This window comes from Nelumbo nucifera, chromosome 8, assembly GCF_055504915.1.
Source record: "Nelumbo nucifera cultivar China Antique chromosome 8, China Antique-T2T, whole genome shotgun sequence".
Classification (NCBI taxonomy): domain Eukaryota; kingdom Viridiplantae; phylum Streptophyta; class Magnoliopsida; order Proteales; family Nelumbonaceae; genus Nelumbo; species Nelumbo nucifera.
In genome coordinates, this window is record NC_142656.1 from 51,959,532 (window position 1) to 51,987,255 (window position 27,724).

Sequence of the window (27,724 nt, forward strand, 5' to 3'; positions counted from 1 at the left end):
AAGATGATCAGCATGCTTTATTCATTGTGATCTTTCATTAGAATTTGTGCCTAGAGGCATTAATGGCCAATTTATTCCTGTATGGCTCAATATAACATATAATGTATATTAATGTTATTTCAATTAATGATATATTTTGTTAGCATCCATATTAATGCTAATTCTTGCCACATTCAGATGAACTACAGCATACCCTTTCAGTGGTATGCACGATTCTTGTAGGAAGAATATGTAGGCAAAAAATCATCATTTTCCATACCACATACTTGGACAAAAAGACATTGGCTTCTAGGCATAACTCTGAAAAGACTTGATACATCATATTAGGATAGCCCTTGCTGTACACTATATATCAGCTTTGTTGTTTTATTTTTTTCCTTTATTTTCTTTCAGCCCCATAATGGCACTTTTGTAAATATGTATATATATTATGTAATGTTTAATATACAAGAGGCCTTTTGGGGTGATTGATTTACTCGACACCCCTAGAAGGCTAGAAATGTTTTCTGCTTGCTCGTACTAGGGTTGACATGGCATCAGAACAGGTCCTATGGACCTGCCTTTGATTAAATCTGCCATTAGAGTATTGAAAGAAGGTTTAGGACATCTAAATTGACTTTTATTCAGCTGGTTTGAAGATCTCTGGTAGCTGTTCTGTTCAGCCCGAGGTTTCCTGTTTTTTTTTCTTTTCTTGAAAATCAGTCAGAGCTGAAATTTCTTCTCTTTCTCCCAATCGGCTGCACCAATCAACTTGAAACTCCAGATTCTGTGTCGCTCAGGTCAGATTTAAGTATTTCTACAGTTGGTTTGCGGATTGGATTCAATTTGAATGGTCTTCTACTCTCTTCCCTCATTGACAGTCCAGTAAACCTGTATTTTTTTTGACTGTCACCTCTTAATACCTTTATCTGGGTGGTTGGTTGATTGAGTTTTGAACTCTTGGGTGTTGTTGGACTATTTGCATCACTGTTCTCAGTTTGAATCTGACTTTGGGAAGCTGCCCTATTTTGTTCTTCCTTTGGCTTTGAATTTATAGCTGTTACCCTCTCGGACTGTGGTAATTCATTAGAATGGCCGAAAAGACTGATGTTATCCCGGTGAAATTTGAAGGGAAAAATTATGGATTGTGAAAATTCCACTTCAATTTCTTTGTTGAGGGAAAAGGCTTGGAAAACTATCTGATTGGAAAAGTTATGAAACCAGGTGAATCTGAAGTCAAAGCTTACCAGCAATGGAAGCTGAATAATGGAAAACTGGTGTCTTGGATATTGAGTTCCATTGAGACCCATATTGCTGTACCTATGCGAAGAATGTGAACAGCCTATGAAATGTATGGTTATCTAAAGAAGGTTTACCATTAGTCAAGGAGACAGAAAGATACAAGAGTAGTATGCCGGTCTGGATATGGGCAGAATATGAATTAGCACATATTGACCCTTGAGATCCTCCTAAGCATGTTCAATATGTTCAAAAACATTTTTAAAAAAGAAAGGCAAATCAATTTGTCATGAGGCTTAGACCTGAATTTGAGATAATTAGGTCTAACATTTTGAGTAGGGGAACTCTTCCAGACTTGGATTTAGTAATGGGAGAACTTCTAAGAGAAGAAACTAGACTCTTGACAGCTACTAGACTGGATGGAAAAGGAGTAGATTCTGGAATTGATATTGCATTTATAGCACATGGAAATAAGAAACAAATTGCAAAAGATTTCTCTAAGATTCAGTGCCATGAATGTAAAGGATTTGGCCATGTTGCATCCCATTGTAAGAAGAAGAATGTTTGTACATTCTACAAACAACACTGTCAAATTATCCCAGACAGTCCTATTCGACCACCTAAAAATGCTAAAGAAAGGTTAGTCCCGTGCATATCGGGTAACAGAGGGCCAATCTTTAGATGTCACTTTGACCAAGAGCAATTCTTTTGTTAACGGTGATTCCTCTGCATCCATGGATGAAGACAAAATTTGGAAATTGGTATCATCTACTATATCTTCTGCCTTTTCTGCTATTGGCTTGTCTTGTAAGTTCTCTAGTTATTGCTCTTCCCCTTCACATGTTTGGATTATTGACTTTGGAGCCACTAATCATATGATAGGAGCCTATCCTAATTTACCAAACCACCTTACTGAGACACATCATAAACACATTGTTAGTGCCAATGGTGAAAAATTAAGCATCATTGGTAGTAATGATTTGTCCCTTAAACTTTCACTACTAATCTAGTCTCTGTTGGTCAACTTGTTGATGAGGGTAGTGTTCTTACTTTTTCTCATGATGGCTGTTTGATCCAAGACCGATACATTGAGAAGGCGAAAGGGAAGGAGCGTAGGTTGGGCCGTCTATTTGCATTGGAGTTCAAGAAGTCTCAATCAGCAACATCCCCCGCATATCTTAGTTCATCTACACCTAGTTCTTTTTTGAGTCAAAGAAATAATGTTTGGGACTTATAGCATGTAGAGAACATTGATGTGGGCCCCACAGCTGTGGTCCCACTCTGTCCGTAGGGTAGAATGTATCTAGTCACAGCTGGGGTTATTTTGCTATTCTGTTATTTCTAGTTTCAGTTCTATATTGTTTGTTATTTGTTAGCAGTTATGATATAAACACCAAGGGCAGATATGTCCTTTCATGTAACTAGCATAACCTATATATATTAACTTAAAGTGGCGGCGGCAGAATATTGACATTCTGTTCTTCTCCTCAAAATCTGTGTTCTATTGCTCTTTCACCACTCTTTCTTCTACTTCTTCACTTTCTCTTCTCATTGAACCTTTCCTTCACTTTCACTTTCTCTTAGTGGTCAAGACTGAATAGCAGTCTTGAAAACCTACATGGTATCAGAGCCAAGTTAAGGTTTCTCATGTGAGTCTAATACCAGCCGACCACATGAGAATCTCCTAGGACTGAAAGCTGAAAAGGAGGAGTTCGCAGGGGTGAATTTGGAGGAGGGAGAGATCAGGGAGAGTGCTGAAGTGCTGGGGTGTGAAGTCACGGGGTGACCTCTAAACTATTTAGGATTACCACTAGGTGATAATCCCAAGAGAGAGAGCTTCTGGAACCCGGTGATGGAAAGGTTTGAAAAAAGATTGGTATCTTGGAAAAAGAATTACCTCTCTTTTGGCGGGAGAATTCCATTAATTAAGGCCACGGTTGCTAACTTACCCATCTTCTTCATGTCGGTGTTTAAAATCCCAGTGAAGATTGCTAACAGATTAGAGAAGTTAATGAGAGATTTCCTGTGGGAGTCGGGAGAAGAGAAGAGGGATCATAGAGTTAGCTGGGAAATAGTGTGCAAGAGTAAGTCGTGTGGTGGTTTGGGGCTTGGGAGTATTAGGAGAAGGAATATGACTATGCTAGTGAAGTGGCTGTGGAGGTTTCCTATGGAGAAGGAGAAGCTATGGGCTAGAATAGTGGCAAGTATTCATGGGCTGGAGCACAACGGATGGGACGCTGGAATCAGAGCTAAGATCACAAGCAACTCTCCTTGGAAAGCCATTCATGACCTGCTTCCAGTTTTCATTCCTAATATCAGGTATGACTTGAATTCCGGTAACCCCATAAAATTTTGGGAACAAACCTGGGTGGGGAGCACCCCTCTAAAGGATCAGTTTCCGTCTTTGTACGCTCTTTCTGATTTGAAAAATGAGTCGATCTCATCTTTCACCACCCTGTCCTCCTCCACTTCTGGGATTGGGTGGAACTTGGGTCTAAGAAGGGATTTGAGGGATTCAGACTTCGACTGTATTTCGAGCCTTCTTGCACTTCTTGATAACGTTGTTTTAGACCCCACTAGGGCGGATTCTAGAATTTGGACACCTAACCCCAATGGCATTTTCTCTTGTGCTTCGTTCTTCAAAGTCTTACGTCAGTCCACCAGTCCTACCTTGTCCCCTTTTCCTGTTGGTGAGGTTTGGTGCAGAGCTATACCTCCTAGGGTTGGTAGTTTTTGTTGGGAAGCCTATCTAGAAAGAATCAACACTGCTGATCTACTCCAAAAGAAGAGACCCAATACTTGCTTGTCACCTCAGTGGTGTGTTCTGTGTAAAGCAGATGGGGAGACTGGTTTTCACCTAATGGTGTCGTGCCACTTCGCGAGGTCATTGTGGGATTGGGCTTTCTCCTTATTTGGATGCAACTGGAATCCCCCATCAGACATGCAGGGCCTTTTCGCCCCCTCCTTCAGGTGGCGATTAAAAAGGGGAAGGACAATGTGGAGAGGACTAAGGGCTGCAGTATGTTGGACACTGTGGGAAGAAAGAAACACCAGGATATTCTTAGAAACTTAGAGAGGGATAGCAAATTTGAGGGCTATCATACAGTTTAGGGTGGTACAGTGGCTGAAATCTCTGGAAATATTCACAGATTACACTGTGGATGACATGTTGAGGAAGTGGGGTGAAATTGCAAGTTGCACGCAGACCAAGTCAGTAATGAGTGTGGCTTGGACCCCCCACCTAGTGGATTCTTGAAATTAAACTTTGATGGATGCAGTAGGGGAAACCCGGGACAATCAGGGATCGGGGGTGTTTTTAGAGATGAAAATGGGGTCATCTCTACTATGTTCTCAGGCCCAATTGGAGTGGGTGACTCCCTTAGAGCTGAGATATGTGCAGTTATGGAAGGAGCCCGGAAAGCTAAGGAATTGAACATCAAGAAACCTATAATTGAAGGGGATTCAGAGGTGGTGATAGGGTGGCTGACCAAAGAACAAAATGATCTTTGGAAGTATAACAATGAGAAGAGGAAATTCAAATGGCTGGTGCGGGAGATGGAAATTAAGACATGTTGGATTAAGAGATCAGCTAATTCCCTAGCTGACGGTTTAGCAAAACAAGGGGCAGAAAGGGATTCCTTGTTTTGGGCTGTTACAGACTGTATAATAAAAATAGGAAGATGTTACAGACTGTATAATTAAAATAGGAAGTAAATACTAGGGAGATATGATGTTACAGACTGTATAACTAAAATAGGAAGTAAATACTAGGGAGATATGATTTACCTTGATTGTAGAACAGATTTGCAGGAATTTGATTAGTCTTCTTTCCTAATATATTCTTTCCTAACATAGAATTTGTAACTTGTATATATACATACGAGATTGATGAATAATATAACAAATTTTTCTTCTTCCTCTGTTTACTCTTATTTTACATGGTATCAGAGCATCTAGTCTCTGCCTGCCCTTTTGTTTTAAGTAAACAATAGGTAGAGGAAAATTTCTGGGTGTTTCGGGTCACCTCCTTGGAGCAGTCAGAGCATCTAGTCTCTGCAAAGTCCGGCAGTCAGCAGCCCTGCACGTGTGTCTCACGCCCCGCCTGAAGATTCTGCCACAGTCACGCGTGCCGGCACGTGGAGGCACATTTGTCGCCGGAAATTTTTTTTCGGTCGTTGTCTTTTGGCTCGCCTCATCCTGTATAGCACATATTTGTGCTTTGTTACGTGCATATCCATTCCGGTGTTTTCAACAGGTGTGCTCTGATTGATTTTCGGTGTTCAAAATATTCTGTTTATTTGAATTTTGAGATTATGGCAGACAAGAAATCAGTAGTTATGTCAGATGTTATTCCAGTGATGTCAAAAATAATTGAGCATAAGCTTAATGGCTCTAATTATCTGGATTGGGGTAAAACTGTTCAACTATATTTGCTGAGTATTGCTATGGATAACCATTTGACTGATGACCCTCCTAATGATGACTCGAGAAAGTCTTGGTTGAGGGAGGATGCTCGTTTGTTCTTGCAGATACGCAATTCCATTGAAAGTGAGGTGGTTGGTTTAGTCACTCACTATGGCTTTGTTAAGGAATTAATGAACTATCTAGAGTTCTTGTACTCCGGAAAGGGGAATATTTCCCGCATTTATGTTGTGTGCAAAGCCTTTTACAGGGCAGACAAAGGCAATAGATCTCTTACAAGCTATTTCATGGATTTCAAGAAAACATATGAAGAACTTAATATGTTGCTTCCGTTTAGTATTGATGTGACTGTTCAACAAGCTCAGCGAGAAAAAATGGCTGTTATGAGTTTTTTAGCTAGCCAACCTTCTGAATTTGAGACTGCTAAATCTCAGATTCTTTCCAGTTCAGAGATCTCTTCTCTACAAGATGCTTTCAGTAGGGTCCTTCGTACAGAATGTTCTCCACCTGTTCAGCCTAGTAGTGCCCTTGTCAGCCACAATAATACATCTGAATCAGGGAGACAACAATACAGGAGTGGTAGTGGTAGGTCAAGTAACTATGACAGGAATACTAATACTCGTGGACAGGAGTTAGGAGAGATAGTGTGTCATTACTGTCATAAGCCAGGACATATAAAGCGGGATTGCAGGAAGTTGTAGAATCAGAAAACTCAGTCAGCCCATATTGTTAGACAGTTTTTGTATGCCCTTAGCTTCAATCCGATTTGATGTACTTTTGTTATTTAGTAGAAATAAATAAAGTGCATGTTTGATTCATGTGATTTGGTTTAATTCTGTGTAAAACCCTAAAACTGGACACTTATAGAGATTTGTGTTAGTTTTAAATGTTTACAGCCGTTGGATAAGTCAGGGGAGATTTATCCTGCCAAGGCTGATACTAGTGTGCCACCAAGTGTTGGGATGGCCTGTCTCAGCCACCAGGGTTAGACCCGAGGCACATGCAGTATGGGATTACTTGAATCCTTGAACCGGACCAGATTTCCAGTATTGCCCTAGACCTTGGAGACAGATGAAAATAATTGAAAAGTTACACCTGACCCCTAGACTCGATTATGACATTTCACTAGGTGTCGGATCGGGCTGTCTTTGATATGCCATTCAGTGAGATCCTTAGCGGGGGTCAAAACCTGAGTATGTTGGGACAATCTGAGAATTCATCTGAGTGGGTGATCATAGTGACAGGATCAGCCCCTTTGTCGGACAAAGGGTAATGATCGGGAAAGGCACTCTCTAATGGAAACCAAACTGCCGACAGTTGATTTCAATCGTTGGAATTTTGTTTTGCAAAATTAATATATTTATATATATATGTACGGTTTCAAAATGTTTGCAAATGGTTTTAATTCCCGGGATCCATGTGAGTGGAGAGTGCGGCACTGTTCCTTGCAGCCGAGGGAGAGGTCCTCTCTTGTCGGGCAGTGCTTGATCATTAAGGGCTGAGAGGTTAAGTGTAAGACCATTTAGGATAATACCTGATGGGCTAATCTTGCACCTGCCCACAGTCCCTGGGTTTTTATAAGATGGCTTGGCCCAGGGACCACTTAATGTAAGTGTTGGGCCCATAGGGTCCATATGATGGACTCAGGGGTTTACTGAGTTTTTCAGTGAATTCGGCTGGGCCTTGTATTAAAGGCTGGGCCGAACCCATGTGGCTGGTGTGTAGATCAATGCTTGGGTCCCACGCCATACAAAAAAGCCCAACTGGGCAACAGATTGGAAAGTAATTACACTGAACACTTAATGGGCCAAAAGCCCATTTCGAGGTGGGCTGATATGATCACCCATCTATGGGGCGAATCTGAGATTAATGTTAGTAAAAGGATTGGGCCTTTAACCTTATCCACTCTTGGAGACCAAATTCAAATTAGATTTGAATCTGGTAACCTCCTGATAAGATCAGGAGTAAGCTAACTTTATCTGCAAATAGGATTAAGATAATCCCCTATCCAAATACTGATTTGGATTGGGATAACTCCTCATGAGGAGGTTTCTTAATGAAAAAGAAAGGAGGAGAAACCCTAAGAGAAACATATCAGATTTCGAACCAAGGGTGATTGCAAGAAAGCTTCCTGCGAATTGAGATTAGATCTCATACAGACTCCAGAGAGAAGAGAATTTTCAGCCATCTTCGTCCCAAGAGTCCTCCTCCAGCCGCTGCCATCAACTGTTGCAAGATTCGATCTTTGCAGCAATAGGGAGTCAAGAAATCAGTTCTTGACATCAGTCTTGCAAGAAAAACTGAAAAGACTCGGTGTTTAGTGCTTCCAGAGGGTTCTTGCGAAGGATCCAGTGTGTAGGACGCACCCTGCTGGTTCTGTTCCATCCACAACTATGTCATCTTCAGCAAGAACGGATCTTGGTGTATTCTTTGGGCGTGAACACCAACTTTGAGAGATACTACTTCTCCGGATTAGGTATATTCCTTCATTTTTGCTTTTGGTTCAGATCTGGTTTGATTATGGTTCAAGTAGGATCCTTGAATATTGTATTCTAAATTTAGGGAATATGATTCCCAGTTGGGAGAAGGTAGGAAAATTTTTGAAATTCGCCCACCCATTCCACAACCTTTATGGCGTCCATTAGATGGATCCTACCATTCTTTCACATATTGCATCCACCACGGATACTTCTAAGAAGTCTGTTATGATATCTGCAGATGAATATGCCAAATTTGCTCAGTACCAAGAATCATTGAAACCTCAATCTATTCCTGTTACTGCCATCGTCGAGTCAGGTAAACCCAATACATGTCTTGTTTCCTCCTCTTCAAAATGGGTCATTGATTCTGGAGCTACAGATCATATGACAGGTAATTCAAGTGTTTTCTACCTTTCAGTCACATAAATCTACCTCTCCTGTTACTTTAGCATATGGGTCAACATCTTGTGTTATTGGATCTGGCACAATTAGTCCAATACCATCACTTCCTTTGTCATATGTTCTTAGTTTACCTTAGTTATCATTTAATTTAATTTCTATTAGCAAACTCACTCGTACCCTTAATTGTTGTGTCTCATTTTTTCCTGATTATTGTTTATTTCAGGATCTTACGACGAAGAAGATTATTGGTAAGGGACATGAGTCTGGAGGTCTCTACATCCTTGATACACAAGTTCCAAGATCCATATCCTGTTCTGGAGTTGTAACCCCTTTTAAAGCACATTGTCAGTTGGGCCACCCCTCTCTCCATGTGTTAAAGCAAATTTGTCCTCAATTTCAGAATTTGTTGTCATTAAATTGTGAATCTTGTTAGTTTGCTAAACACCATCGTCTTAGTTCAAGTCCTAGAGTCAATAAACGAGCTAATGCTCCTTTTGAATTAGTCCATTCAGATGTTTGGGGTCCGTGTCCAGTTGAGTCCAAACTGGGTTTAAGTATTTTGTTACTTTTGTTGATGATTACTCTCGTATGACATGGTTATATTTAATGAAAAATTGTTCTGAGGTGTTTTCTCATTTTTCTGCTTTCTGTGCTGAAGTTAAAACTCAATTTAATGTTTCTGTATAAATATTGAGAAGTGATAATGCTAAGGAGTACTTGTCAGAATCCTTTCAAACTTACATGCTTCAGCATGGCATTCTTCATCAAACTTCTTGTGTAGATACACCATCTCAAAATGGGGTTGCTGAATGGAAAAATAGACACCTTGAAACTGCAAGAGCTTTGTTATTTCAAATGAAGGTTCCTAAACCTTTCTAGGCTGATGCAGTTTCCACAGCATGTTTTTTGATTAACTGTATGTTTTCATCTGTCCTTCAGGGTAAGACTCCTTATCATGTTCTGTTTCCAAATAAAACACTGTTTCCTATTGAGCCTAGGGTATTTGGGTGTACATGCTTTGTTCGGGATGTTCGTCCTCAGGTTACCAAACTAGATCCAAAATCTTTGAAGTGTGTTTTTCTTGGGTATTCTCGTGTTCAAAAAGGGTATAGATGTTATTGTCCTACTCTTCACAGATATCTTGTGTCAGGTGATGTTAATTTCCTAGAAGATACACCTTTCTTTCCATCTACTCCTCATTCAAGTCAGGGGGAGGATGATGATTTGTTAATCTATACTGTCACATCATCTGGTTCACATCCTATTGAATCTGCTCCTGCCAGGCCTAAGCCACCTATAGTACAGGCTTATTCTCGGCGACCAACCCCTCCGGATCCATGTCCTGCACCAGCTCCTTCGTCGGCAGATCCAATCTCAACTGATCTTGTTCCTTCGTCATCAGAACCAGTCTCTAATGATGATCTTCCTATTGCTCTTCGTAAAGGTAAGCGTAAGTGTACTTATCCAGTATCTTCATTTGTCTTATAATCATTTGACGTCCTCTTCTTGTTCTTTTATTGCATCTCTTGATTCTATCTCTGTTCCTAAGACTGTTAAAGAAGCCCTTTCTCACCTTGGATGGCATAATGCTATGATTGAGGAGATGAATGCTTTAGAGGACAATGGTACTTGGACCTTGGTAAATTTACCTGCAAATAAGAAGGCTATTGGGTGTAAATGGGTGTTTACAGTTAAAGTCAATCCTGATGGGTCCATTGCCCGATTGAAAGCCCGTCTTGTTGCTAAAGGATATGCTCAGACTTATGGAGTGGATTATTCTGATACCTTTTCTCCTGTTGCTAAACTTACTTCTGTCAGGTTGTTTATTTCTATGGCAGCTACTTATAATTGGCCCCTTCATCAGTTAGACATCAAGAATGCTTTTCTTCATGGGGATCTTCAAGAAGAAGTTTATATGGAGCAATCGCCTGGCTTTGTTGCTCAGGGGGAGTATGGGAAAGTCTGCTATCTTCATAAGTCTCTATACGGGTTGAAGCAGAGTCCTCGCGCCTGGTTTGGAAAGTTTAGTCAGGCAGTCGAGAATTTTGGTATGAAGAAAAGTAAGTCTGATCATTCTATTTTCTTCAAGCACTCTGCTGCTGGCATCATTTTGTTACTTGTGTATGTGGATGATATTGTCATTACAGGGAGTGATACTACAGGGAATGTTGAAATACTTCTTTCCCAAAGATTTGGGAATGTTGAAATACTTCTTGGGTGTTGAGGTAACAAGAAGCAAGAAGGGAATATTCTTATCTCAAAGGAAATATGTACTTGACTTGTTGTCTAAGACGGGAAAGTTGGGAGCTAAGCCATGTAGCACTCCAATGATTCCTAACTTGCAGCTCACAAAAGATGGTGAATTATTTGAAGTTCTTGAGAGATATAGAAGATTGGTTGGAAAGTTGAATTATCTTACTGTAACTCGTCCAGATATTGCGTATTCAGTTAGTGTGGTGAGTCAGTACATGTCCTCTCCAACAGTTAATCACTGGACAGCTGTAGAACAAATTTTGTGCTACTTAAAAGAAGCACCTGGGCGAGGAATTTTGTATGGCAATCATGGTCATACTAGAATTGAATGTTTTTCAGATGCTGACTGGGCAGGATCCAAGGAAGATCGAAGGTCTACTTCAGGCTATTGTGTATTTGTTGGAGGGAATCTAGTTTCATGGAAAAGCAAGAAGCAGAATGTTGTCTCCGGTTTGAGTGCAGAATCGGAATATAGAGCTATGGCCAAGTCTGTGTGTGAAATAATGTGGATATATCAGCTTCTGACTGAAGTAGGTCTTAAAACTTCAGTACCAACCAAGTTGTGGTGTGATAACCAAGCTGCTCTTCACATTGCATCTAATCCTGTTTTTCATGAACGAACTAAGCATATCGAGATTGATTGCCATTTCGTTCTTGAAAAGATTCAACAAGGTTTAATTTCCACAGGTTATGTGAAAACAGGAGAACAACTGGGAGATATCTTCACGAAGGCTCTTAATGGGGTTAGGGTTGATTATCTTTGTAACAAGCTGGGCATGATTAATATCTATGCTCCAGCTTGAGGGGGAGTGTTACAGACTGTATAATTAAAATAGGAAGATGTTACAGACTGTATAATTAAAATAGGAAGTAAATACTAGGGAGATATGATGTTACAGACTGTATAACTAAAATAGGAAGTAAATACTAGGGAGATATGATTTACCTTGATTGTAGGACAGATTTGTAGGAATTTGATTAGTCTTCTTTCCTAATATATTCTTTCCCAACATAGAATTTGTAACTTGTATATATACATACGAGATTGATGAATAATATAACAAACTCTTCTTCTTCCTCTGTTTACTCTTATTTTACATGGGCTAAGTTGTAATGTTAGTGTCCTTGTATCTTTGTATTTTCTTCTTTCCTTTCTTGAAGTTCTTTGTGACTCTTGGAAGATAAGTGTGTTTGTCTTCCACTTGTAAATTTTCTACTGATGAATTAATGAAAGTGTTATTGATCAAAAAAAAAAGAGGAGTTCGCAGACTGATTCTTGGAGATCGCCAGAGGTGCTAGCAGCTGTTGGAAACTTGCTAGGGTTGCTGAGTGTTGGTGGTCAGGAAGGATCAGAGAACACTAGGGTTCAGGTAACCCTAGAAGGTAGCGAACTATTTTTTCCTTGTAAGTTGTTTACTTTTTAAGAGTTCTTTCAGAGAAGATAGGTTGGACCTATCTAGATGGGAAGGCCGAACCATTCTAGCTCTTTCTCTTTTCGATTCACTAGGGTTTTACAGCAAACCCTGGACCGAACTGTGTTTCTCTCTACTCTAGGGTTTGAAAGTGATCTGCGGCAAGCCCTAGTGTTTGACTGAACCCTGTGACCTACCTTGAGCTACTCTTAAGTTGATTGGTAGGTCCGATCAGATTCTAGGGTTTCTTATTAACCCTACTGCAAGCTCATCTATACAGTCTGGACTGTGCGATTGAATTGCTTCCTTTCAGGACTGATTAAAACCCTACTGCAAGCTCATCTATATAGTTTGGACTGTGCGACCGAATTGCTTCCTTTCAGGACTGATTAAAACCCTAACTTTCCTTAGCATATTAGTTTTTTTTTTAAAAGTTGTTCTCAGAGTTCTAAGGGGGTTAGAGATCTACGGACAGCTACTGTTGTGTTGGCTAGTTGGTTTTAGATCAGAATTATTTCGGTTTTGTGCACATACACTGAGAATACAGATCAAGCCTATACTGTTTTGATTGTGATTGGTGATTCAAGTGCTGTTTTGAGACTTGACAGAAATGGAGTCTAAAATTCAGGCAGAAGGCAGACTTGGGAACATCAGTTATGGTGGTATTTCTGAGATGGGTGGTCAGATTACAACCGTAAAGTTTGATGGATCAAACTATTTGGAATGGGCCCAATCAGCCATGATGGCTATTGGTGGAAGAGGTAAATTAGGGTACCTCCTAGGAGATATGAAAGAACCTTCCAAGGGAGACCCGACATATACCAAGTAGATGCAAGAATACTACTTCGTTATGACATGGCTTTGTAATTCTATGCAGCCTCATATTAGCCGGAATTATTTGTGGGCAAAGACAGATAAGGAGATATGGGATGTTATGAAAGAAACTTACTCCCAACCCCTTAATGTTGCCAGAGCATATGAATTGAAATGTGAAGTGAACACCCTTAAACAAGGAGAGAAACCGGTGTCGGTCTACTTCTCTACCTTGAAGTCCCTGTGGCATGAGATTGATCACTTAGAGACTCTTGAGTGGGAGAGTCCCAAAGATGCTCAGACCCATAGAAAGCACATCGAGACAAACAAAGTGTTTGAGTTCCTGGCGGGACTGAACTCAGAATATGATATTGTGAGGCAGCAGATTTTGACTAAAGACGGTGTGACTCTCTCTCAGGCTTACTCATTTGTACACAGTGAAGAGACCAGAAGGAAGGTTATGATGCAACCCACATCAGCCTTTGTAGCAGCTACACCCAAATCAGGGGGTGATTCAGAGAAGAACAGGAGGAAGGAAGACAAGAAGGATGTAGTATGTGAACATTGTAAGAAACCCAAACATACAAAAGAGACATGTTGGAAACTGCATCCCCACTTGGTTCCTGCGAAGTTAAGAAACAAGAAGGGCACTGCTCATGTAGCCATGAACACTGATTTAGCATCCTCATCTGGCACAAAAGGAACATCTTTGGAGACCTTAGCTGCAGTTCAGGCTGCCCTAATACAGCTAGAAAAGGAGGTTGGAAATTCAGCTCAGGCACCGCAGCCTCCATCAGCCTCTGTCACATCTGCCTTCGCCCATTCAGGTACTCGAGCTTCAACCTATCATGCCTCAGCTCCAGGTACTGCTGAACCTTGTTGGGTAATTGACTCAGGTGCATCCGATCACATGACTAGCTTGCCTTCATTGTTTACTACTTACCATTTGTCTTCTGGTAGGGATAAGGTATCTATTGCTGATGTCTCCCTGGTTCCTATTTCTGGGAAGGGTGACATCAAGCTTTCAGATACTATCTCCCTATCATCTGTTTTGCATGTTCCTAAGCTTGATACTAACCTTCTTTCAGTCAGTAGTATTACCAAGCATATGAACTGCTCAGTAACCTTCTTCCCTGACCAATGTGTTTTTCAGGATTTGGAGACGCAGAAGGTGATTGGAACTGGCCGTGAGACGAATGGGATCTATCTGCTCGAAAAGCGATTCCGTCAGGGAGAGTCAGTAGAGAAGTTGTCTTTTGTTTCTCAGAGTGTGAGTCCGGTTAGGCTTTGGCATAACCGATTAGGTCATTTGTCTTTTCGATCTTTACAGAGTCTGTTTCCTACTTTATTTGAGTCTATTGAGTTGTCTTAGCTACAGTGTGAAAGTTGTGAGTTTGCTAATCATTGTAGAAAGCCTTATTTATTGAGTAATAAAAGGAGTAATAATTCTTTTGATATAGTGCATACTAACGTTTGGGGGGCTTATCATATCCCTTCCATGGGTGGGTACAGATACTTTTTGTTATTTGTCGATGACCATACCCGTTTTTCTTGGGTTTACCTCATGCGTTCACGAGATGAGGTACCTTTCCTGACCCAAAATTTTCACCAAATGATCCTAACCCAGTTTGATGCCAAGATCAAAGTTCTCTGATCTGATAACGCAAAGGAATACTTTGCTAAATCATTGACATCTTATCTTCTTCATCATGGAGTTATCCACCAGAGCTCTTGCCCTCATACACCTCAGTAGAATGGAGTTGCCGAGAGGAAGAATAGGCACATTTTGGAAGTGGCTAGAAGCCTCATGTTTACTTCCAATATCCCTATTTGCTTCTGGGGGGATGTTATCCTCACGGCGGTATACCTCACTAATCGGGTCCCTTCCAGGGTCCTTTATATGTGATCTCCTTTTTCGCTTCTACACCCACGTGAGGACTTGTTTTCTATTCCCCTTAAGACATTTGGTTGCACTTGCTTTGTTTAGCTTCTCGGACCCCATCCCTCCAAGTTCGAACCCAAAGCCTCCAAATGCATCTTCCTTGGTTATGCACAAACTCAAAAGGGTTATTGCTATTATGATCCTGTCTTCGGGAGGAAGTTTGTCTCCATGGATGTCACTTTCTTTGAGGGGACACCCTATTATTCTCGAGTTGCCCCTCAGGGGGAGAGTAGTGAGAGTGGGGGTTTGAGTTCTTGTCTTCAGGGGGAGAGCAGTGAGAGTGGGGCAGTTCCTTTACCTATTCCATTGGGTGATGAGAGCTGCAATGGTGAGGGTGGTCAGAGGGATCAGGAGTTGAGGGAAAGCTGCAATGGTGAGGGTGGTCAGAGGGATCAAGAGTTGAGGGTTTATCACAGGCGGTGCAAGCAGGTTGATCCTGATCATCAGTAGTCCAGACGAGCTCCAATCTTATCTGCAGCTCCAGGTCCAGATACTTCAGTCCCAGAGCCCACAGAGACTTCCCCTACAGATGATCTTGACCTTCCAATTGCAGTCCGTAAAGGGAAACGACATTGTACCACATCCACAATCCACTGTATTTCCCATTTTTTATCCTATGATCGCCTATCTCCTACCTACAGGTCCTACCTTAGCTCCATTTCCAATGTCCCTATTCCAAGAACAGTGCAAGAAGCCCTATTCGTCCCTGAATGGAAAGATGCAATGCAAGTTGAGATGGATGCCCTGTTGAAAAACAACACCTGGGAGGTAGTTGATTTGCCAAAAGGAAAGAAACCAGTTGGATGCAGATGGGTATTTACGGTGAAGCATAATGCAGATGAATCTATTGAGAGGTATAAAGCTCGGTTAGTTGCAAGAGGGTTTATACAGACTTATGGCATAGATTACTTGGAGACATTTGCACCGGTAGCCAAGATGACTACTATTCGAGTTCTATTGTCCCTTGCAGCAAGCCACACTTGGCCTTTATACCAAATGGACTTGAAAAATGCCTTTCTGAATGGAGATCTGCAGGAAGAAGTTTACATGCGATTGCCTCCTGGATTCCATGATGCAAAAATAGGTAAGAAGGTCTGCCGGCTCAACAAGGCTTTGTATGGTTTGAAACAGTCACCTAGGGCTTGGTTCGATAAATTCAGACTAGCACTTGTGAAGTTTGGATATGTACAGGCCCAGTCAGATCATACCCTATTCATCAAGAGGGTGGAGTCCTCTTTGACACTATTGGCAGTATATGTTGATGATATTGTGGTCACAGGGAATGATAGCCATGAGATTGAGTCTCTTAAACAACTTCTTCACCAAGAATTTGAGGTGAAGGACCTTGGTGTACTCCGGTATTTTTTGGGTATCGAGGTTGCTAGATCCAAACAGGGGATCTTTATATCTCAGAGGAAATATGTCCTAGACCTGTTGGCAGAAACTGGAAAGTTAGGTGTCAAAACTGCAAATACACCAATTGAACAGAATCACAGGATTAGTGCCGAGAGTGGGGAGCTTCTTGAAGACAAAGTTATGTTCCAGCAACTGGTAGGAAAGCTCCTATATCTCTGCCTCACTCGGCCAGATATTACTTATGTTGTTAGTGTGGTCAGCCAGTACATGCATTCTCCTAGAACCACACATCTTCTTGCGACAGAAAGAATCTTAGCCTACTTGAAGAGATGCCCAGGTAGGGGTATACTTTTCAAGAACAACAATCACATGAAGGTGGAGGTCTATACTGATGCAGATTGGGCTGGGAGTGTTGATGACAAAAGGTCTACCTCAAGATATTGTGCCCTTGTGGGAGGAAACCTTGTCTCCTGCAGAAGTAAGAAACAAAGTGTTGTCTCCCGGTCAAGTGCTGAAGCAGAATACAGGTCCATGGCCAATGGAGTGGCTGAAATCCTATGGCTAAGATCTCTACTTGAGGAGTTGGATATTGAGTATGAGAAGCCCCTGATGCTGTACTGTGATAATCAAGTCGCCATTAATATAGCATATAATCCAGTACAGCATGACAGAACCAAACACATTGAAGTTGACCACCATTTTGTGCGAGAGAGGGTCTCATCTCAAGAAGTATGCCTCCCTTACATCACATCCAATATGCAACTAGCAGACATCCTCACTAAAGCCGTATCAAGAAAGAAGCTAGAAGCGGATCTATCCAAGTTGGGAATGATGAACATATACTCCCAACTTGAGGGGGAGTGTAGAGAACATTGATGTGGGCCCCACAGCTGTGGTCCCATTCTGTCCGTAGGATAGAATGTATCTAGTCACAGCTGTGGTTATTTTGCTATTCTGTTATTTCTAGTTTCAGTTCTATATTGTTTGTTATTTGTTAGCAGTTATGATGTAAACACCAAGGGCAGATATGTCCTTTCATATAACTAGCATAACCTATATATATTAACTTAAAGTGGCGGCGGCAGAATATTGACATTCTGTTCTTCTCCTCAAAATCTGTGTTCTATTGCTCTTTCACCACTCTTTCTTCTACTTCTTCACTTTCTCTTCTCATTGAACCTGAAATCTCTTAGTGGTCAAGACTGAATAGCAGTCTTGAAAACCTACATAGCATAAATGAATGGGTCATCCATATATTGAAAAACCGAAGTTCTTGTTTGATTCTGGTTTGATTAAGCATAAAATTCCTTCCATTAATAATTTTGATATGTATTATACTTCTTGTTGCTTAAGTAAAAGTCATGTTCCAGCCTTTTATCACACATTCGAGCATGCCACTTCACCCTTTTATCACACAATGATGTTTGGACTGCTTCTATTTCTTTTCATTTGAGATACAAATACTTTGTATTGTTTATTGATGATTGCACCAGATAGATGTGGATCTACTTTCTATGACATAAATCAGGTGTTTCCTACACTCAAGTTGTTTCTCACCATAATTCAAGTTAAGTTCAAGTTAGATGTGAGTATTCTCCGCTCAAATTCAGGGGGAGAATATATGGATGGAGATTTTCAGGCTTATTTGTGAAGTTGTGGGATCTAGTCACAACGAAGTTGCCCAAACACTCCTCAACAGAATGGTGTAGCTGAGTGCAAGAATGGGCATGTTCTCAATGTTGTGAGAACTTTGGGAATTGAATCTCACGCACCACCTTCATTTTGGGTAGAAGCAACCAGTACAACTGTGTATTTGATTAATTGTCTTCCCTCCATTCTTGGGAATACTTCTCCCTTTTAGAAGCTTTTTGGCCATCTTCTTGACCTATCTAGTCTTCATGTTTTTGGTTGCTTATGTTTTGTACATCTTCCCTCTCGTGAACATTCCAAATTGTCTACTCAATCTGCTATGTTGTGGATTGTAGGATATAGTCCAGATCACAAGGATTTTTTATGTTATGATCCTTCTATTCATCATATTCATATTTCTCGGAATGTTATGTTTCTGGATCATATCTCTTTCTTTGCTGGAGTTGCTAGATTGCCTGCACCCTTTATCTTTGTTTTGCAGAACTGATGTAGGACCAGCTCAGTTCTATAGTCCTTAGAGAATGTTGAATGGTCTTCTTGATCAGAGTTTTATGGCTGTTGATGACTGTAATGGCTTCTTGAAGGAATAAGAGAGAAAATACCTGGAATCACTCACAGGGTGCCTAGAATCACTCTTGGGCATGGGAATCACTCACCATAGCTAACATAAGCTGAAGAAAACTCAATATACTTCATTGTCTTAGTGTAAAACGCCTATACATATTTATAGACTCCAAACTTATAATAATCCTATGAGTCAAACTGCTAGACTCATAATAGTATTAGGAGTCAAACTGTTGGACTCAATAATCCTAGTAGGACTCAACTATGCTGTCATATCATATTTCAGTTCAAAGAAGACTCAATAACTCTAATCCTACTTATGCAATGATTCTGAAATTTTAAACATAAACAAACTATAACTAGACAAATTAAACCCTATCAATGGACCCTACAAAAATTGCAAAATGACGAAATTTCATAAGATTCCAATTTTGACTCTTCAGCTCCTGCATCAAGAACTTTGATTTTGAGGATGTTTCCCTTTCTCCGGCTGTGAAGGACCTTCTTGTCTTCTCTCGCAAGCTCCTACATGCTCTAGACCCCCTTCCTCCTGGTCTTGATCATCATCCATCTGCTCCTCTAGTAAGTGATGTTCCTTCCTCAGATACTAATTCCTCCATTTCTCTTTGTTCTACTCATATTTCTCGACCACCTGAACCTATGGTTTTCCTTCAAATCATAGTTCTTTCTTTGTTGTCTTATCCTCCACAGATATTCCTTGTTCATACCAACAAGACATTAATAGTCTACCCTAGAAAGAGGCCATGGATGCAGATATTCATGCTTTACATGAGAATGGCACCTAGGACCTTGTGCTACCCCTCCAAACGTTTCTATTGTTGGGATTGGTTTTATATTATTAAATTGAAGCCAATTGGCTCTCTTATTAGGCTCAATTAGTTGCTTAGGGATACAAGTAGGAGTATGGAATTATTTATGAGACGTTTGCTCCAATTGCTAAAATTACCACAGTCCATGTCCTATTAGCTCTGTTTGTCGTTCAGTCTTGGTCCATTTATCAATGTGAAGAATGGCTTTATTCATGATCAATTGAAGGATAATGTTTATATGACCCCCCCCCCCTCATGGATATTGCAATGGTCCTTCTCCAATTTGTAGGTTAAAGAAGTCCTTATACGGATTGAAGCAACCTCCTTGACCATTGTTTGAAAGATTCTAGGATGTTATTGTTGTGGCAGGATATAGTCAGAGCTCCTTTGACTACTCACTCCTTGTCTGTAAGAGACTTAAGGGTGTTACAATCCTTTTATTATATGTTGATGATATGTTGTTAACTGGGAATGATGATGAGGGAATTCGTGAGCTGAAGTCTCTTGCTCATAACGCCTTTCACATGAAGGATTTGGGTCCTCTTATTTCTTGGGTTTGGAAGTTCATCATAATGCTTGAGGATATTTCATGTGTTAGCAAAAATATGCCACTGATCTTGTCAAACTAGATTATATAACAGATGTCAAGCATGTTGGTACTCCTTTAAAGCTGAATGCTAAGTTGTCCAAATCATAAGGGCCATTACTTCCAAATGCCACTCTATATAGACAACTTGAGGAGTCTCATATTATCTCACTATGACTCGACTGGTATTTCTCATGCTATTCAAGTTGTAAGTCAGTTTGTCTCTGCTCCTTGTCAACCTCACTTGACTGCGGTTCACCGGATCATTCGTTATATTCATGGCATAATTACTCAGGGTCTCTTTCTCTCTTCCTCTTCACCCATAATTAAGAGCATTTGTAGATGCTGATTGAGCTGGTTGCCCAAACACTCGTTGCTCTACTACTGGGTGGTGTGTGTTTTTGGGTGATTTTCTCCACTCTTGGAACTGCAAGAAACAGTAAATTGTTTCCAAGTCTTCTACTGAAGCAGAGTATAGGGCGATGTCTTTTGTGTGCAGTGAGCTAGTCCGGCTACAGTCTTTATTTTTGGATCTTGGTGCTTCCATTCCTACACCTATTCCTCTCTATGCAGATAATACAAGTGCTACCAAGATTGTATCAAATCCTGTGTTTAATGAGAGGACTAAGCATATAGAGGTGGATTGTCACTTTGTCATAGACATGTTCCTTGCTGGGACTATTACTCTTCCTCGTGTAGCCTCCAACATGCAGATTGTTGACATCTTCACAAAGGCTATGTCTTGTCCCCAACATCTCTTTCTTGTAGGCAAACTGATGCTTATACCCATGCATCAGTTTGAGGGGGAGTGTGAAGAGACTTGATACATCATATTAGGATATCCCTTGTTGTACACTATATATCAGCTTTGTTGTTTTACTTTTTTTCCCTCTATTTTCTTTCAGCCCCATAAGGGCACTTTTGTAAATATACATAATATGTTACGTTTAATATACAAGAGGCCTTTTGGGGTGGGGTCAATTGATTTACTCGACACCTCTAGAACTGTTTTCTGCTTGCTGCACTAGGGTTGACGAACTCAAACTCAAAGTTCATAACATCATGCAATGCCAAACAATGCACAAGAGTGGCATGTGGATAATTGACCGTCTTTCTTTACATAATATGCTATACCTTCAAAGTGAATTTATATGTCAACTAATGTAAACATTAAAGAATAGCTATTGAAATCACCTGGATTTACAAATGACCCTAAAACAATGGTTTGTCTATAGAACCGTGAGTGTCCATCAAGATACCTAACCAAGAAAATGAACCAAAAGATCAAATCATCTGATTCCAAGCAATTAATAAAATGCTTTAAAAACCAAACAGCAATAAGATGAGATGCCAAGTTGATCAGTTGATTAGTAAAAAATGACCTCTCCACAACTGTCAGTTTTCAATTATTAATCTTGACACACAAGAATGCTCCAACCAGTCAATTTCTATAAGAAAATAACATTTGGCATTTATTATTTCTACATTGAATTTCATTTGCAAGCTGAAAAATGAGTCAGTGAGAAACACCCCAGCTGCAAAAACATTATTGTGAAGAATACTGGATTCATTCTAATAAAAACAAACAGTACTTTATCACATGTGATAATGCCTTCTAATCTAAAATCTAACCCCTAACAGTCAAAACATACCAATGTCTAATGCGCATGACATCAATTCCATGCTGCTTTGATGGAAAGCAGTTCAGTTGTTCAACCACAGAATTTACATGAGACCAATTCTGCAAAATAAAACATAAACTTCTGTGTTTAAGCAATGTACTTAAACAAAATACAATAGGAAGAAGGTAATCATGTCTCATACCTGCATTGCTATTACATCCGCATGATCAATTATCAGTACCTACTCATAACAATAAAAGCAATCATTGCTTTCTAAAAAATGACAAAATATGGTTTTATGCACCAGAAAACCAATACTAAAGACACACACCTCTATGGAAGACAGATAATCAACATCCTTTTCCTTCTCAACCTCAGCTTCCCCAATTTTCTGACAGGAGCCATCAAAGTCAATACTAAAGTATGTTTGATATGGGATGCATAAAAAATACAGTGAGACTTGTTTTTCCAGTCAAACTGAAAGGATGAAACATTATGTGGGTCTGGTAATTTGTTATGTTCATTCTTTAGAAAAGGGAAATATTATATGTATCCATTACACAATAGTCATTTATAGCGAAGGAATAACATCCAGCTGAAATTAAGTTCTTGATAATTTAAATCTTATGAACAACAGAGTTACTGGGATACCCTTGCAAAATGAATGACCCAAAAAATTGGCTATCAAATATTCTCCTTGGGACATCATCCTGTACAAGAGTTGGCCATTCTCCTCTAGGCATTGTTAATATGGTATCTAGTACTAAATCAGTAAGAGAAAACAGCAAGAAAATACGAGGGAAGAAAGAAAAATAGAATACACGGTAGAAGGTGAAGAGAAAAAGAACCCTGCGGATGATAACTTAAATCCTCCTAAAACAGCCGGCCCACTACATATTTACACAATAAAAGGAGAAATTACATAAATGACCTTCTGTATGATAAATTGTGGACTAGAGCTTCCTTATTTAAAAGGTAAAGAGTCTAATCTACCCTACAGCCCAAATACATCTCCATTGTCAACACTCCCCCTCAAGTAGGTGTGTATGTATCATATAGACACAGCTTGTTAGCAATGAAACCAATACCAGGGCAGTGTAGTGTTTTAGTCAGCTAGTTGGTCTCCAATTTTTGCACTCTGAACCATCTCTCTGACAAAGTGACAGTCCACCCCAATATGTTTCCGCCTCTCATGGAAACAAGGTTTGATGCAATATGGATTGCTGCTTGATTATCAAAATGTGAATGCATGGGAGTCTTTATGGATATCCCTATTTCGTGAAGAAGATTTTTAAGCCACACTAACTCCTCTATACATTGAATCATATCTCTATACTCAACCTCTACACTAGATTCTGCTACAACATTTTGTTTTTTGCTCTTGCAGGAGATAAGATTTCCTCCCAAAAATATACGATAATCTGTTAGTGACCTCCGGTTTGTTAGTGATCCAACCCAATCTGTCAAATGGCCATCATCTCTATATGCAACTCCCTTACCTAGTGACTCCTTGAAGTATCGTATAATCCTAAACCCTACTTCCAAGGTGAGGAACCTGAGAGATCATAAACCGGCTTACAATTCCAACAACAAAGCATATACCTAGAACGATAATTGTCAAATAATTCAACTTCCCAACTAGTCTCCTATATTGCCCAAGATCATCTACTAACTTCCCCTAATCTGATGCAAGCTTAGTGTTTGGATCAGTAGGTTCTATTCCAAAGAAATAATGCAGTTTACCTAGGTCTATGGTATGAAATCTCTCTTGTAGAAACAACATCAACTTATTGATGTTTTGTGAGTCACTTCCTGTTATTATAATATCATCCACATAGACAACAAGAATAATACTACCAGCATCAAAGGTCTTGCTAAATATAAAGTAGTCAAACTGGCACCTAAGAAAACCAAGTTCAGCGGCTACCTCAATGAACTCTCCAAACCAAGCACGAGGTGACTGTTTGAAGCCATACAATACCTTCTTCAACTTGCATACCATTCCATTACACTCCCCTTGAGCAACAAACCTAGGTGGTTGCTCAATGTATATACTTCCTCCATAAGATCACCATGTAGAAATGCAACATCTAACTAAAGCAAGAGCCAATGATTAATAGTATTCAAAGAAATAAAAACCTATATCAAAGTAATCTCAGAACCAGAGAGAAAGTCTCATCAAAATCAACACCATATGTCTGAGTAAAACCCTTAGCAACCAATCAAGCTTTAAGCCTCTTAACTGTGCCATCGGGTTGAAATTTCATCGCATACACTTACCTACAACCTATAGGTTTCTTACCAAAAGGTAGAGTAACCAAATCCCAAGTTACATTTTGATGTAGTGCTAACATTTCTTTTTGCATAGCTGTCCTCCATTGTTGAAGGACTTTTTTAAATCCAAATAATATTTAAATAATTTATAACCCAAATAAGTGGGTTGGCTAGTATGTTAACTAAATCATCAAAACTGAAAACAGCTGTCCTTCACCTAAGGGGAGGAGGTAGTTGTATAACTACCCCACTTCCTAGAGGCTCTCCTCTTCGGAAAAAAATTGTGTCTCAAGAGATTCTTAAGAAAATCCAAGGTAAACAAAGAAAAGAAGAGAAGTGCTCAAGGGAAGACAAGGAAGGAAAAGAAATCTCACTAATACAGGTAAGAAAAAGGAAAGTCCTCTACATGAATACTTCCTATATATATATCTTCTGCAATGTATCCTTCGTTCTCTCTCTATTATTTTTACTTTTAAGAAAGGAAATAGATGGAAATAAACCATCTACGACCAGGTGATTTTACTTGGTTGATTATTGTCCTTCTATCAAGACAAATTAGGGATTAAACCATCTACAATCTAATTCCAAAGGGCTGATTATGGTTCCCTTCAAATGAAAATGAAGAACAGACGGATAAAAACCGTCTACAATCAAATATTCAACTTGATTGATTATGGTTCCCTTCTTGCATACAAATTCCAAAGGATTAAGGCTGTCTACAGTCAGAATTTCATCCGATTGACTACAACTTATTGTGAAGAAAGGAGTGAGAAGGAAATCTTCTTTGTGTCAAAAAGAAAAGAAAGAGACAAATATATTTTTGCAGAGTTACTCAATTGTATTTTCTTCTTTTTCTTTTCATTCTTGTACTTGATGTAAAAGAAATGCAAATGAAAAGTTCTTTTTTAAGAAGTACTCTATTGTTCTTTTCTTTTATTCTATGCATTCATTTCTCTAAGTCAAAATCAAAAGGTTTCTTTGTTCTTGGCCGAATAGAGAAGAGAACAAGAAAAATCTTAGAGGTGTCTAGAATAGTTGACCCCCACCTTAAAGAGTCTCTTATATTAAAAGACATGTAAAATAACAAGAATGCCCATATAGGGCTGAAAGAGAAAAAGAATAAAAGAATACAAATAATGTAATATACAACAGGGACTATACTAATAAGATACATGATACATCAAGTCATAGAATCTCTACATTCACTACTTTCTTGTGGAGATGTAATTAAGGGGAACAATCTGTACCGAATGGACCTTACCCAAAATAATAAAAGTTCAATCACTTGATCGAGTGAATTATGTTGCATGAGAATTTATTAAAATTTTCACACCAACATCCACCCAGGATTAGATAATGCTTCTTGCAAAGACTTTGGAATAGAAATTGTAGAGAGGGATGTAACAAAGGCAAGGGCTGAAGGGGCCAGGAACTGATAAGAAACATAATGGCTAATGATGTATGAGGTAAAAGAATGCTTATCCTTTCTAAGAGCAATGGAAAGATCAAGGTCTGAAGGCAGCTCAACAACTTATGATATTTTGTAGTAGTAGAAGTTGTGAAAGGATCATTTGGACCTGCAAACAGCAAGACAAGAAGATTGAATAGGTGGCATGGGAAGATTAGGACGAGGAACCTGTGGTGGGGTATCACAAAAGGGAACAGGAAGAGGATGAACAACACAAAAAGAAGAGTGAGAATGGTCACTACATAGAAAGTATGGATTAGACTCATAAAACGTAGCATCTTCACTAATAAAATGGTGACAAAGAGAGTACCGTAACACTTGTACTCTTTTTGAGTATTGAAATAACCCAGAAATATACACTTAACTACATGGGGTTCAAGCTTACTCCATTGATGGTTAAATAGGTGAGCAAGCAAACAAACAAACGTGCATGGAGGCAATGGAAACAAGGGTGCATCCGTAAATAAAACAGAGTGAGGAATCTTATTCTATAAAACTAATTAGAGCATTCGATTAATAAGGTAACACACAGTAAGCACAACATCACTCTAGTAAATTTTGGGAGCATTCATCTGAATAAGGGCACATGTTACTTCTAATAAATAACAATTCTTGCATTCAGATACACCATTTTGTTGTGGTGTACTAATGCAAGATGTCTGATGTCAAATAACAAGCTCAAGATAGAAATTGGTAAAAGGAGAAGACAAGTTTTCCTTTGCATTGCTAGATTGAATAGCACGACAATTGAAGCCAAACTAGGTTTTTATCTCCATAAAGAATGATTTGAATACAAAAAAAAAATAACTGTGATCTTTCCATTAACAAGAATAACCAAGTAACTTTTGAACACTAAATACGACACAATAGGACACAAACCCCAAACATCTGAATGGACTAACTGAAAAGGTCTAGACACACAACTACCAGTTCAAGGTGGAAAAGTAGTCCGATGATGCTTACTAAGCTAACATGAATCACACTAAAAGTTGGTGTTGACCGGAATTGATGGACACAAAAACACAAAATCTCTGTAAAAGGATGATCCAATTGGAAATGTAGCTAGAAAGGAGACATATCTGGAGATGATGATTGAAGAGTAGTACTTCCTAAGGCACCTTGTAGGTAGTAGAGACCATTGCACTCAAGTCCTACACCGATCTGCCTCTTCATCTTTAGATATTGAAACACACAATAAGAATGAAGAAAAAAAGGCAACAAAACAATTCAGTGTTTTTTGGTATGTTTACTCACAGACATGAGGTTAAAAGGAAATTGTGGAAAATAAAGCACAAATGATAAAGGAAGTGGTAGAGCTGTGTTGACACTCCCAACTCTAGACACTAGGGATGTACAACCATTAGCAAGTGTAACAAGTTGGGTAGAAGGAGAAGATAAAGTACTAAATTGGGTATAAGCAAATGAAGTACCTATCATGTGGTATATAGCTCCTGCATCAATCAACCATGGAGGTGCGGGACCAAGAAGATAGGTGGAGACAGTACTTGATGTTTGGGCAAGAGTAGTTAATGGTAGGTAGACCCTCATGATGACAATGTTCGCAAAACAAAATTCCATACAAGTCTCTATAGTAACCAATGGTGTGGCCTTTTAATACATAATGAGTGCAAAATCTGGTGGTTGGATTCCTACCCTGTCCATGATCACCCCTACCTCCATTATCACCTCTAGGTCCTCTACTACATTGTGGTCTAAAAGAGCCATGTCCACCACTTCCACATCATCCTTCATATCCACCACGATTACCACAATCACCACTTCCAAAAACAAGAAGAGCAGCCCGATTAGAAACTGGAGTGGATTAAGATAATTTAGCCCTTTGATACCTAATAGAAACTGGAGTGGATCAAGTAATTCTAGGTTGCCTAAAATTTAAGTTCTCATTAATTCATATTCAGGTTTGATACCTAATAGAAATTTAGTTAGACATAATTCCTTCCTCTGCTTTTCCATAATTGTAACATTACTAGTGACATGGGCGGATAGAAATTTTCTCTATTTGGTTGTTGAAGGTTGTCTTCCTGTGCGTTGTCTAAGATGACAGTGAGCCGATGGAACATGATCGAGGGATGAAGATGAAAGGGTCATTTTCGATTTGGGGGAGTAGTAGGGTCAAGGGGTTGAGTGTTTAGAGGTTGAAGGGGGGGGTATTTTGGGAATGGAGGATGTTTATGAGGGTGAGGAAGGCAGGCATCTCGATGGTGGTAGGGGGTAATTGGGTTCGAAAGTAGGGAAAGGTGAAGCCAAGGGGTTGGGGAGAAAGATTCAAGAAAAGTTAAGGAGACAATGGAGGTGGTTCCAAGGGTGAAATAAATTTAAACTGAGCCCATTTTTCCAAGAAAAAGAATTTTGAATAAAGGGGACAACGTAGATAAATAGTCGAAGATGGAGAGTGAGAAGCATTGTGCTTC

The 27,724-nt window shown here is 39.6% G+C and overlaps 1 protein-coding gene across 3 annotated transcripts in view; it reads right to left on the reverse strand.

Annotated features, from left to right (window-relative positions):
• NOF1 (U3 small nucleolar RNA-associated protein) overlaps positions 1 to 27,724 on the reverse strand; it is a 124,183-nt gene that overhangs the window by 17,510 nt on the left and 78,949 nt on the right. For all 3 annotated transcript variants that reach the window (XR_016079424.1, XM_010264938.3, XM_010264939.3), the window contains exons 15-18: positions 21,882 to 21,941; positions 21,753 to 21,791; positions 21,581 to 21,669; positions 21,123 to 21,187 (exon numbers count right to left, since the gene is read on the reverse strand). Coding sequence is in view for 2 of the 3 variants with exons in the window: in XM_010264938.3 (XP_010263240.1) it covers positions 21,123 to 21,187; positions 21,581 to 21,669; positions 21,753 to 21,791; positions 21,882 to 21,941 (253 nt within the window). In the remaining variant the exon portion in view is untranslated. The remainder of the gene's footprint in view (positions 1 to 21,122; positions 21,188 to 21,580; positions 21,670 to 21,752; positions 21,792 to 21,881; positions 21,942 to 27,724) is intronic.